The following is a 14,409-nucleotide window of genomic DNA, read 5'->3' as shown; positions in this document are numbered from 1 at the left end:
TTCTTAAAGTAAAATATTTCTGTAAAATATCATAAAAGGCTTCTGTGCTTTCTCTTCATGTCATGTTTTCTACATTTTCCTTGTGTCCAGGTTTCCTGAATTTCTTTCCAGTAGAAATTCTTCAGAAGTGTTGAAATAGCTGTTCACAGTTTAGAGGCAGAGCACTCTTTTACTTCACTTACTGTATACCCTTTCTATTTTCTCACTAACCTTCTGGATCTGCAGACCTTGCTATAGTGCCAGAAGTAGAGGTTTTCTTCTTTATTGTTCCTTCAGTTCACAGTGATCCATCCATGTTCTTTGGTAAGAATTAAAATCAGCTATCACTCTTAATCTCCCCACGGCTCTCAGATTTGCTGCATTTGTTAAAGCTTTCTGGTTCACAACATCTCTCTCTCTCTCTTTTCTTTTTTTGCCAGTCCTGGGCTTGAACTTTGGGCCTGGGCACTATCTTTGAGTTTTTTTCTCAAGGCTACTGCTCTACCACTTGAGCCATCACACCACTTCTGGCTTTTTTTTTTCTGTGCATGTGATACCGAGGATTTGAACTTAGGGCTTTGTGCATGCTAGACAAGGACTCTACCACTCATAGCCCAACATCTCATTTTTGTATGAGGGTGCCATCATTTGTATTATGATCTTGCCACAATATCATAATTGTAATTGGCATTTGTAAAATACTAACTTGAAACATAGTTGTTTTATTGGTTACATATGTCAATTGCAACAGTTTACCGTTTTTATAAATAGTTTTGGCTTAAACTGAAGTTTGAGCAGAATATTCGCTCAAAGGCTTCTCTGACTTTATACTTCTTTTCTATATATCAAGAAGTTCACAAGGCTAAGTTGTACAAAGTTGTATCCAAGTAGTTATTTATTAACAATGTAGGGTTTTGAACAATAAGACCATTTGTTCATGTAAATGAAAATAGTGTGAATCATGACATTGACTATGATAGAGGTCTCATCAAATAACTTTCTGCCTTATGGTGGTTTTTGCAAACTCTCTTCCCTGGAATCCAGTTTGAGGCATTTCATGGAAGTAGATATAAGCTCAACAAAAGAAAAATTACCCATCTGAGCTTTGTTCCTGGATCAGGATGAAGCATGACCCATCTTCCACTGAAGCACTAACATAAATGCTTCATTATTTGTTTTTATATTGTTGGTGATCAAACCCATACCTTGCACATTTTAACCACTCAGTGAGCTACATTCTTAGTCCTTCCCTCCCTTCTTCACTGCCTTTTTTTTCCTGTCTTATTTCACTGTTACTCTTTCATAGAGCCATTCATTCAACAAATATGTGTTCAACCCCTATTACATGTACTATTAAGATTCCATATCTACTAGCCAAGAAGCACTCCTTTAGTTGGTAGAGATAAAATATGTCATAGTCCAAGGCAATGTGTAATAATTTTTATACAAATATATGTAACTTGATATAGTAGAATAAGCAAGAAGATATTTTCACTTGAGATCATTAGAAAAGCACTACTGTGAAAGACTAATGAGCCTTAATATGTGAAGAAAATTTCAGTAGGAGAAAATATGGAAAGTAAAGCTATTAAGGCAGAAGATTACAAAAAAGCACTGGAATGCAATGTGGATTTGTTTTCCTATTTGCAATTAACAGTGGGTACCATATTGGAATACAAGAGAACAACATAGACGATGTGTTGCCATCCTACTCACAACTCAGGGTTTTTCTCTTGACTAAATGATTGTTTCTTAAATATTTATATATTCACCTAGAGAAGCAAGACTACCCTAAAATATCACCCTATCATTTTATCTTGTTTTTTTAAGTGTGTTTAATAGCTAATCAACATTGTACAATTGTTTAATGTCTTCTCCACCTTAACTAGAGGGTAATATCCAGAGGGGCACAGATATTTACATCTACTTCTAGAATAGAGCCTATTTCTTTTTAAGTACTGAAAAAATTGTTGATCCCAGGAATAAGCCTTTATAGCTACATTCATCTGACTCTTAATACATGTCCCAAAAACATATGTGAGATAAAAAACAGCCTCTTAAACAAATGGTGCTGTGGAAACTGTATGTCTACATGTAGAAGACTGGAACTTGACCCCTGTTTCTTACTCTGTGTAAAAATAAATTCAAAATAAATAAAAATAGCAATACAAGACTTGAAACTATTATAAGAAAACATCAGGGAAACATTTGGAGACAAAAGCTAAGGCAATGAATTTCTAAATAGGGCTCTAATAGCTCAAGAAATAAAAGCAAGCATTAGGAAATATATACATATGTATATATATATACTTGAAGTATATAGTCTATCATAAATAAAAATAAAGTTATGTAATTTTAAAGGAAATGAATAGAACTGGGGATCATCATGTTGAACAAAATATGCCAAGCTCAAAAGCTCAAACAGAATAAGCCTCTCCTAATAGAAGTTTAATGACTTTTTTTGGGAATCCCAAGCTTGTCACATTTGAACTCTCCTGTGAACATTCAGCAGCCCTAAGAATACTTAAACATGGCATAAGTGAACTTAGCAGGTAGATAGAGTCTAAAAATAATCCCAAATATTCCTCTTATAGAATCTGGCCTAGCTTCCCTGAGATCTCTAGGAAATCCAGGCTATTCCATATTCTTCAATGCTTCCTAGTCTTCTAGTACCAAAGAAATGTTTATTTCTAGTCATGTGCTTCCACTCTTCTCCCTTCTTCAGGACTAAAATATGAATATTGACTGACCTGTAAATACACTACCTCCACTCTTTTGTCTTTTTGTTTTCATTGTTACCTCTTCTCTCAAGATGTCTTTTCATTTATAGATACAATATGGTTTCACTTAAAGACAGAATATGACCTTTATGTCATGCTTTGATTTTGAGGCATTTGGCAGCAAGTGTGCACAGTTCTCGGGAAGTAATTTCTTCATAATATGATTTGAAGTTTATATCTTTGTCTTTATATACCCCTATGCTAAGATTTCACCTTTTATTCAACTAATGAAATTTGGCAGAGATCCAATTTTATTGTTCTTTCTCTCTTACAATTTTAGTAGCATATTTGAAACAAGAATAAACTTTAATATTTTCTCCTTTCATCTCTGGCTGTCTGTATTTTTGGCAAACATCAAGGTGAGTGAATGACACCCACTGCTGCAAACCCATCTGCTTTCAGGGCATATAAGCATGCGTGCTTGTGATGTTTTACTGTCCAACATGGAACTAAAGGAAGATACCCATGGAGTAAGAAGAGAAAGCATATTCTAAAGTTGAAAATGATTTTAGCTTTGAATCATTTATCTGCCTACTGTGGCTATGAATGGTCTACACTGGCATTTCAATGACTTTAACAGTTGGCATTGTTATTTACAAAGTTGAACTGAGTTTGTGGTAGTTGTAAAGTTAAAATTCAGTTTATGCTTTGTGCCTGACAATAAGGATTAATAAGAAAAGGTGCATTGCATGTTTAAAAATATAGCAAGTAAAGGTAGAGATGAGATGTTTATTTGTCAGGATATTGCCTTTATACTTCTACTGTAGCTAAGGTCATATAGTAAAATAGTAATTCTCAACAAAATGCCTTTTTCCTTCTTGACATCCCACAAATTGTTTCATAAAAAATAATAGGCTATGGGCTTCCAAATCTGTCTTCCTAATACTTGTTGACACTTGAATGTTGCATTCATTTCTTTTTCATATCAAGCAAGTCACTGATGATTGATTCTCTTCTAGTAGGAATTAAGAGAATTACAAACATGTCATATTTGTGCCATACTCTTGTGCAATACTCTTGACAGCTGGCTTGAGATATAAAAAGATCAAAAGGCAATCAAGATCCTAACATACCTTGTAAGAGTTGGTTTAAAACTGATCAGCAACAAATCAGTCATATCCTCTGTTGGACCATGGATTTTGTCCATTAGAGATTGTAGTCTTGTTTCAAGGAAGTTTTAGTTTTATTAATTAATGATTTTTAGGAACTTAAGAGAATTGTGATTCAGTATCTACATGGTAGTAATAGTTTCTAGACTATGTGGGGAAAATTCAACTTTTCAATCTTTGTTGCAAATCTTTCATTATTTTATGGTCTAAAGGTAGCTATTATATATGACTGCACTTGCTATGAGGAGAAAGTATATCTCCAGGACTTTGTCTGTGAGTTACATTTTTGATGGTGATGCAGATAGGCAGTTGTGACTGTGGCATTTGTCTTTTTTTTTGGCCAGTCCTGCGGCTTGAACTCAGAGCTTGACCACTGTCCTTGGACACTTTTTCCTCAAGGCTAGTGCTCTGCCACTTGAGCCACAATGCCATTTCCAGCTTTCTTTGTATATGTGGTACTGAGAAATCGAACCCCAGGCTTCATGCATCCTAGGTGAGCACTCTACCACTAGGCTACACTCCTGGCCACATTTGTCTTTTATAACCATTTCTTTAGTCATTCTCTGATGCTTAGAAGCTAAATTCTAAAGTAATGATAGAAATGTTGTGTGCTCTGGCAAATGTGGCTGCTATCTTCCCTGTCCTTCTTAATCCTCCTCTAAGAATATTTGTGCAGATCTTCTCTCTGTCATATGGGGAATAGGGAATGTAAAACTCTGGAGTAAGACCTTGGGTATGTTGATAGAAATAGTACTTTATTCAAGTAATTTCTCATTTTTATTAGAGAATTAATAGAAGCAACAATAATTTAGGACATATAAAACTCATGATTGTTAATTAAGAATAGGATACGTGTGTGGGGGGGTTTATGTGTGTGTGTGTGTATCATGATTCCATAGAATCTAGAATAACTGGCTTAATAAGCATAATGTTTCTAATATACAAATATATTATATAATTATATATCACCCAAAAAGAATTGTACACTTTACCTGACTTATGTAACTGTAACCCCTCTATATATCACCTTTATAATAGCAGTTACAAAAAGGAAAAAAAAGAAAAATGATTATTCTTTTTTTTCTCATTCGGGGCCTGGTGCCTGTCTCTGAGCTATTTTGTTTTTTTTTTATTCAAGGGTAGTGCTCTACTACTTGAGACACTTCTGGATTTTTTTTGGTAGTTAATTAGAGATGAGAGTCTCATGGACTTTTCTGCCCATGGGCTATCTTCTAACTGCAGTCCTCAGATCCAGCCTCCTGAGTAGCTAGGATTACAAATGTGAGCTACCAGTACCCCAGCTGTATTACACTTGAATATTTTAAGTACCATAAAATGTCTGAAATATACATTCACAAAAAATTTGAAAAGTGAAATAATGAGTATTCAATTTATACTAGGTAATGTACTAAACAGTATATATACATTATTTTAATAATCATTTGATATTCCTTTTTAAAGATAAAGAAACTAATGTTTAACAAAAGTCAGTAGCCTGAGATCCTTTAGGTATGAAACCAAAAAAAGAAAAGAAAGAAGAAAAAAACCTCTGGAAAATAGAACCAATGAGTTCTTCAAAGCACTAAACTACTATATTGAGGTGCAGGATTAGACATCTACCTAATGAGAAGTCACGTTTTAATAGTTGGCATTGATGAAAGAGATGTCCAGGAAGGAATAACTGTCTTCTCATTATGGAGAGAACTACCAAGACTAAGGAAACTCCTACTTATGAAAGGTTTTCAAGAAAATAATTTCATTTCAATTTTCCTCCCCTCTCTTCCCTTCCCCTCTTCTTCTCTCCCCTCCCCTCTCCTCCCCTCTCTTGCTTGAACTGTGTGTCTGGGCGCTGTTCTTCAGCTCTTCAGCTCAAGGCTAGCACTTTACCATTTGAGTCACAGCTCAACTTCCGGTTTTCTGGTGGTTAATTGGAGATAAAAGTCTCATGCACTTCTGGGCTTGGGCTGGCTTTGAACTGAGTAGCTAAGATTGTAGGCATGAGCCATGGGTGCCCATATACCTTGACAAATTTTGTATATATATTGTTTACTTAAGCTATTTAAATTTTTCAAATGTTCCTTTCTTGTTCAGCATTAATAATCAATTCTTTTTTTTTTTTTTTTTTGCCAGTCCTGGGCTTGAGCTCAGAGCCTGTGCACTGTCCTTGGACTTTCTCAAGGCTAGAGCTCTACCACTTGAACCTCAGCACCACTTCCGGCTTTTTTTTTTCTATGTATGTGGTACTGAGGAAGACCCAGGTCTTCATGCATGCTAGGCAAGCACTTTAACTCCTAGGCAAACCATCAGAATTTCTCCTGCTCTGATTTATGTACTCTGTATTTGCTAGTGTATTTAGAACTTTTCATTTTGCTTCTTTTCTTCCTCTGCATGATATAAGATCTAATTATCACCCAGTATGAAGTAGTAGCTGAAATGAAAAAAGCAATAAGAAAAGGTACTGGTTTAATAGAGTTAATTAGCAGCCCACTTCTTCTTGTATACTTAGCTGGAAAGAGAAAAGAAAGCAGCACTCACTAAAGTAACTCATATGTAAAACATTATTTTCTTTCTTTATTTAAGCTTGTTAGGTGGAATTTGTTGTTTGAGTGTAAGCAAGACATTGAACAGTACTTTTAATTTGCAATTAGTTGTTTTTCATGCTTCAATAAATTGAACAAAATATTTCCATCTTCAGGGTGGCTAAGAGTAGTCCTATCCTTTTTTCTTAGCATTTAGATACAAATAAAACAAACATTTCCAGTAGTAAAATTAAATCCAGTGACCAATCATTTTAATAAGATTTATAACACTACTTAATTTTGTTGCTTTAGTTCCTGAATCTGTCTTAAAAAGACCTTCAAACTTATGTTTAAAGCATATGTCACATTAATAAAATAGGTTATAGCTTTCTGTTTTGTGGAATTGGATAATGTAGTTGGGAGGGGGTGGAGAAGGTAGCATTTTATTCTTTTTGGAGAAGTCAATAATGAGATTTGAACTAAAGGGCTTGCGCTTGCTAAGCTGTCATTACTCAAACACTTGAGATCTTTTTGCTTTAGTTACCTTTCAAACAGGACATATTTTTGTGCCCTGGCCAGTCTGGACCACAATCCTTCCTTATTCTTCTCCTATAGTTGTGAGGACAGGATTGTACCATTGTGTTCAGCTCTTATTGAGATAAGGGTCTTTTTTTTTTTCTTTTTTTTTTTTGGCCCCTTTCTCTTTCTGGCCCCGCTCGCTCTGGCCCTGCTCGATCCGGCCCGGCTAGGCCCCCCTTTCTAGCTCAGGCCCCGCTCGCTCCGGCCCTGGCTTGCTCTGGCCCGGCTTGCTCTGGCCCCGCTCGCTCCGGCCCGGCCAGCTGTCGCTTGCTCCTGGCTCTGCTCGCTCTGGCCCCGCTCGCTCCCGCACGCTCTGGCCCCGCTCGCTCCGGCCACCACTCGGTTGGGCTCTGTTCACTTCAGCTCAGCTCGCTTCTTTCGCTCTCTGTCGCCGTCGCAGTCTTGTCTCTGCCACTGTTCCGCTCGCTCCGGCCACCACTCGGTTGGGCTCTGTTCACTTCAGCTCAGCTCGCTTCTTTCGCTCTCTGTCGCCGTCGCAGTCTTGTCTCTGCCACTGTTCCGGTTTGGTTGTGTCTCGTCTCTGCCAGTTCCGGCTTGGTTGTGTATGTGGGATACCGAGGAATCGAACCCGGGTCTTTGTGCATGCTAGTCAAGCACTTTAACCGCTAGGCCAAACTCCCGGGCCCTGAGATAAGGGTCTTGCTAACCTCCTGAGTAGCTAGGGTTACAGGTGTGAGCCACCATGCCCAACATCTTTTTACTAATTAAATAATTTTGGTCTGAGTTTGTCATTTAAATTACCAAAATTAATAAGTTATATAAAGTATATTTTGTTGTAAATATCTTTGTCAGGAGCTGAAAATGAGTGTGTTCATAATGCTCTAGTAGTTTGCCTATAGAAATCTATTCTTGAACATATTTGGATTATGTCTAAAAATGTTCCTTATGTTAATATATAAAGAAAACAAAATGCAAAAGATGTGATCAATAGAATATTAATTAAATCCTGATATGTCTGTATTCACTTTGTCATTCTTTTTCATAACCACTTCTAAAGATAATAAAATAATTTGTATGACTTCATAAAGAAATATACTATAACTTACTTTATTAATTGAAAGTGTTTGTTTCTATGGAAATTTGTTTAAATAAATTTTCTTTCTTCCCTTACATGTAAACATATCATATATCTTGACTATGAGGTCATAAAAATATTGAATAGTCTGGGAGTCTGGGTTAGAAGAGAGGTTTTTTTTTGGCTAGGTGTATCTTTTTGTGCTGCTTGAAATTATTACTATGTAAAAATGTTATTTTTCATAATTGAGAAGAAAGTTTATGTTGGTAACTAAAGTCAAGTTTGTCTTTTCTTTTAGGAATCAGCCCAGGAAAGTGTTATTACTCGAGATATTCACCGTACATTTCCTGCACATGATTACTTCAAAGACACTGGTGGAGATGGTCAGGAATCACTCTACAAGATCTGCAAGGTAGTAGCTCCACCCTTACTTTATTTTTTGCCAATCCTGGGGTTGAACTCACTGTCCTTAGGCTTTCTCAAGGTTAGAGCTCTACCACTTGAGCCACAGCACCACTTCCACCTTTTTTTTTTTTTTTTTTTTTGCTATGTGGTACCAAGGAATTGAACCTGGGTCTTCGTGCATGCTAAACAAGCACTTTACCACTAGGCCAAACTCCTGGCCCACCCTTACTTTTTCTCATGGATATTTATAGTAAGTGCTATAGTTTTAGAACCTATCCAAAAAGTTTTTAGGTTTTCTTTCTGTCTCGTGTCTTTCCAGCGTTATTCTGTATGCTGTCTTAGCCTGCCAGGTGAACTTTTTTCTGCCTTTGTCAAAGAAGGCATTTCATAGCCTCAATTTGCTCTCCTGCTAACAGGGAAGACCATGAGGTTTTTTCAGGCCAGCTTGCAAAGGTTGAGGAGTCCCAGATGACTGCTCTTTTATAAAAATAATGTGACAATTGTCTTGCTTTGTTGACAATACACATGTATTTGAATCCATGTGGACCTGCTGTTGAATACCATCAAGTTCTCTTGATATTGTCCATATACTCTAATTTGTGCCACTTTATACATTTTTGTTCAGTTTTTTTGTGTTATTTTGAATCTTTCTTCTCCTAGGTTATTAGTACACCTAGAAAAATCTGGCTTGCTGGTTTAAATACAAAAAATTCTGTCACTGTCAAAAGACTACCCAATAAATGACTGAGTGCTCAAAAATTATATCAGAAATGGAATGAAATATGGTACAATGCTTATTCTTCTTACTGTTCTAGAGTCTCATGGATTTTTGTGTCCAGGCTGGCTTTGAACCGGGATCCTCACATATCAGCCTCCTCTGTAGCTAGGATTAGGCAGTGCATAGCAAACCTTTTTGTTGTTATTGTTAATTTGCTACACCAAGATTTTAAGTCAGGGCTTTGAGCTTCCTTACTTTTCTTTCTTATCTGATGTTCTACCTTTCCCCCCCCCCCCCCCCCCCAGTCCTAGGGCTTGAACTTAGGTCCTGAACACTTGTCTTTAGGCTTTCTCAACGCTAGTGCTCTACCACTAGAGCCACAACACCACTTCCAGCTTTTTGTCTATGTGTGTGATACCAAGAAATCGAACCTAGATCTTCGTGCATGCTAGGCAAGCAGTCTACCACTAGGCCAAACTCCCGGCCCTCTACCATTTTTGTGTGTGTGTGTGTGTATATGTATATGTGTTAATCTTAAAGGCTTCAAATCTGGGCTTGGGCCCTGTCCCTGATTTTTTTTTTTGGCTCAAGGCTAGTGCCTCAAACATTTCAAACAACAGCCACACTTTTGGCTTTTTGGTGGTGAATTGGAGATGAATCTCACATCCTTTCTTGCCCCATCTGGATTCAAAGTGTGATTCTAAGATCAACCGCCTAAGTAGCAAAGATTATATGCCTGGGCTACCTGTGTCCATAACCCCTGCTTTTTGAGATAGTCTCTCTTAGATTTTTCTGCCCTGGGCTGAAAACTGTGATTTTCAGAATCTCAGCCTCCTTACTACCAAGGATTAAAAGCCCGAGCCATTCCCTCTTGACTCAAATTTAGCCTTTTTTAAGGAATAGTAAAAATGTGCCAGTAAGCAATCTGAAGTATGCTCAGTCTATTGCATTTTGTATTTACTGTTTAAAAAATAAAACAGCCGTAGAAGCACTCGCCTACATATGCTAACCAAGTACAATTGTTTAATTTTGCAAGTGGCACATCCTTTTCATTAAAATGCTTCTTTTATGGTGGTAGTTTTGCCCTTTTCCCACTTCCTCCCCCTACTTCGCATTTTTTTTACACTAATAGTTTTCCAGTATTATAAATAGACAACTGATTGAAAATCTATTTTAGAGGTGCTGGCTATGTAGCTTAATGGCAAAGTGCCCTCCTGGCATACACAAGGCCTGAGTATATTTATATATTGTTTAGAGTTAGAAACACATTAATAACTTAAAATCTGAGCATATCATACTTTCGGGAAGACGATCTATCATCAAATTTTAAAAATGCAAAACCAATAATGGTGGTTCATGCCTTTGGTGCCATCTACCCAGGAGGTAATCAACAGGAGGATCTCAGCCTATTGTTGTCTGACAACAAAGCATGAAACCCTGTCTGAAAGTCAGATGAAAACAGTTGCATGGTTCAAATAGTAGATATTTGTGTAACAAATGGGAAGCTCTGAGTTGAATTCCCAATAGTCTACAATGCAAAAAAAAAAAACGAGACTATTACATAAAAGGTTGTATATACTATTTAAGTGCTTATTAAAGAGAAAAGTTATATTAAGATTTTTCTTTTTGCCAGTCCTGGGGCTTGAACTCAGGGCCTAGGCACTGTCCTTGGACACTTTTTTCTCAAGGCTAGCACTCTCTCACTTGATCCACAGCTCTACTTCAGGCATTTTCTGTGTATGTGGTACTGAGGAATCAAACCCAGGGCTTCATGCATGCTTAGTGAGCATGCTGCCACTATGCCATCCTCCCGGCCTATGTTAAGATTTTTTTTCCTACTCTTTTAAAAATTCGTACCTGAATTTACCTTCTGGTTTAGATGAAAAAAATCATAAGAAAGAATTGTTTCTAACTTTATTTAGGTGGTTCTAGCTTATAGCATTAGAACAGTGTTTTCTGTTTTTTTTTTCCCTGCAGATACTATGGTTTGAACTCAGGGTTTCTTACTTGCTAGGTAAGCAGAGTGCTTTCCTAGCTGTGCAAAGCCTCAGTTTGATCTTCAATATATTTATATATATTTATTTATAAACATAAAATAATTTTACTATAATTTTGATAATATTCATCAGCAAATCTCTCTGTCTCTCTCTCTCTCACACACACACACACACACACACACACATATACAGACACACACAGACACATAGATATACACATACACACATTATCAGCAAAAGTTGGAGAAACCAAAATTTTCTTGGGTTCTAACAGGTATACTTAATGGTTTGTCTTCCTTTTTTTCAATTTTAAGTATTTTATTTTTTTATTATAATTAATAGAGGAGTTACAGTTATATTTGCCAGATAGAAGGAGCATTACTTCACACACATTGATACCCCTTCTCATGTTTCTGTCCTCATTTCCCTCGCCCCCTCCCCTCATCTTGTTTTACCCCTTTCCCTTTCCTATTTCAAATAAATATATATACATTATACCAGATAAGATACAGTAATAATATGAGATTAACCATAAGGGAAGAAAAATAACAGTACATTAAGAACAACAATCACACAAGATAAAGCTCTTGTTTCCATATTATATAGATCCTTTCATTTAGTCTCATACTATATAACCTTATGTACCTAGGTTTTAGCTATTGTAATCCTCTGCTAGGAGAGTCCTTGATGTGTACTAGATATGTAGTTATTGCATATGAGGAAAACCATTGAGCCCATATTCCTTAAGGTCTGGTTTACTTCACTTAATATGATTTTTTTCCAGGTCTTTCCATTTCCTTACAAATGGGGCGATATCATTTTTTCTGATGGCAGCATAGAATTCCATTGCGTATAAGTACCACATCTTCTTGATCCAGTCATATACTGAGGGGCATCTGAGTTGGTTCCATATCTTCGCAATAGTAAATAATGCTGCAATGAACATTGTTGTGCTAGTGGCTTTCGTATGTCCTTGTTTCTGGGCATTTGGGTAAATGCCAAGGAGTGGAATTGCTGGGTTATAGGAGAGCTCTATGTTTAAAAGTCTTTTGAGGAATTGCCATACTGCTGTCTATAGTAGTAGAACAAGATTATACTCCCACCAACAGTGTAGTAGGGATCCCTACAATTTGAAATACATCTAATTAAGAAATACATAGCTTAAACCAATAACACAAGTATAGACCTTTTAAAGCCATATAGTGCCTTCTATCTATTGTAATAATTTCACATTTTCACAGTACTTTCACATACATTCCTTATTTACTTTTTTCATATAATTTTTTATTATAATTAATAGAAGGGTTACACTATATTCACCAAATAGAAGGTGCATTATTTCACAAACATTGATACCCTTTCTCATGTCTTGGTCCCCATTTCCTTCCCCCCAACCCTGCCCCTCATCTTTTTTCCCCCCTTCCCTATCCTATTTCAAATAACCAGATAAACATATATGCAATATATCAGATAACAAGGTAAAAAACTGTAAACATATGAGATAACCAAGGGACAGCAAAAGAGATGAGAGATAACATAGTACATTAAGGACAACAATCCCTCATTATATGGCTTTTGTTTCTATATCCTGGAGGTCCTTTCATCCTATATGGCCTTATGTATCTAGGTTTTGCTCTATTGTAAATCTCTGCTAGGTTTCTACTGATTATGACAAATGAGGGAAACCATTGAACCTATGTTACTTTGAGTCTGGCTTACTTCACTTAATATGTTTTTTCTAAGTCTGTCCATTTCCTTACAAATGGGGTGATGTCGTTCTTTCTGACAGCAGCATAGAATTCCATTGTGTATATTTCCTTATTTATTTTTTGATATTTCTTCATGGGTAGAGCCTGTAGAAGAGATAGGATATTTTGTGCTTTTAAATCAAGCAAAAATTACTAGAAGAATTTTATTTACAGTAAGTTTTGCAACCGACCCTGGTTTCAAGGATATAACTATCTGACTTTTTAGGTGAAAAATTTTCTGTGGCTATGCTGAGATGAGAAATGATATGAACTGTCAGATAATAGGAGGACTATTAAAAACTTACTATCAAGTTTTAATGGCCCTGTCAATTTCAGTTTCACCTCTTAATATCCTTTTCAAATTTGGAGAAAATTGAGATAGTTCAAAGCTTCTTCTGTTGACATAAATTTATAATGGGAAGAGTTGGGATGAAAATATAATAATAAAATTCATAGGCTCCTGTAGTTGAAAGTTTTCCACAAATGAAAACATATGGCCCTTCTCTCTTTCCCTCAATATATTCTTATTAGGTAGACAATATATTTTAAGAGAGGATAATTTAAGAGGGAAATATATTGTAGCATCCCTTCTGTCTTTAGCATTTTTCTAATTTATGTATTAGGTAAAATACTTTTTAAGTTGTGAGGCAGACCAGCACAGTTTAAAAGACTGGGCTCGAGATCTGGGTCTGATTTTTTAGTCTACCACCAAGTAGAAGCAGATTTTTGGGGAAAAAAATCACATTTTAGATTTTCTCCTCAATAAAGAAACAGGGACTCATAAGATTTTCCAGTGCTAATTTTCTAAAATTCTAAAATGTTGCTTAGGTATTTTTTCTTTGAAGACATTACAGATAAATACAGTATTTAAGAGCTAAGCCCTGGGCCGGGAGTTTGGCCTAGTGGTTAAGTGCTTGCCTAGCATGCATGAAGACCTGGGTTCGATTCTTTGGTACCACATACATAGAAAAAAGCCGGAAGTGGTGCTGAGGCTCAAGTGGTAGAGCTCTAGCCTTGAGAAAGCCCAAGCACAGTGCTCAGGCCCTGAGCCCAAGCCCAGGACTGGCAAAAAAAAAAAGAGCTAAGCCCCTATATCAATTAGTAGCTTTACCTATCAATATAAAAGTGATTAAACTCTAACTTGGCAATTCTACTTGTCTTTCTGTTATATTCGGACCTCTTTTATCAAATGGTGCCTATGTAGTTATTCACTTTAAATGTAAATCTCTGTATAAGACTCAATCAAGCCAGGTGCCAGTGTTTCAACCCTGGAATCTTAGTTACTTAGGAGGCTGAGATCTGAGGATCATGATTCAAAGCCAGCCCTGGCACTGAAGTACTCGAGACTCTTATCTCCATCCAGTTAACCACCAGAAACCAGAAGTGGCGTGTGGCTCAAGTGGTAAAGTGGTAGCCTTGAGCTGAAGTGTTCAGGGATGGGGTCCAGGCCCAGAGTTCAGGTCTCATGACCCATTTTTTTTTTTGTTTTGGTCCAGACCCCAGGACCCTTTTTTCACTCTTGTTTACTTGTGTAGAAAT

General features: G+C 36.6%; 1 protein-coding gene across 3 annotated transcripts in view; it reads left to right on the top strand.

The window, feature by feature from the left end:
* Nucleotides 1-14,409, top strand: part of Rabgap1l (RAB GTPase activating protein 1 like) — a 452,094-nt gene that overhangs the window by 225,638 nt on the left and 212,047 nt on the right. For all 3 annotated transcript variants that reach the window (XM_090340389.1, XM_090340388.1, XM_090340390.1), the window contains one exon: nt 8,301-8,414. In XM_090340389.1, coding sequence (XP_090196515.1) covers nt 8,301-8,414 — 114 coding nt within the window. The remainder of the gene's footprint in view (nt 1-8,300; nt 8,415-14,409) is intronic.

This window comes from Megascapheus bottae, chromosome 10 (genome assembly GCF_031878675.1).
Source record: "Megascapheus bottae isolate mThoBot1 chromosome 10, mThoBot2.hap1, whole genome shotgun sequence".
NCBI lineage: Eukaryota > Metazoa > Chordata > Mammalia > Rodentia > Geomyidae > Megascapheus > Megascapheus bottae.
Note: the sequence above shows the minus strand (reverse complement) of the source record. Positions and strands in the feature narration are given on the sequence as shown.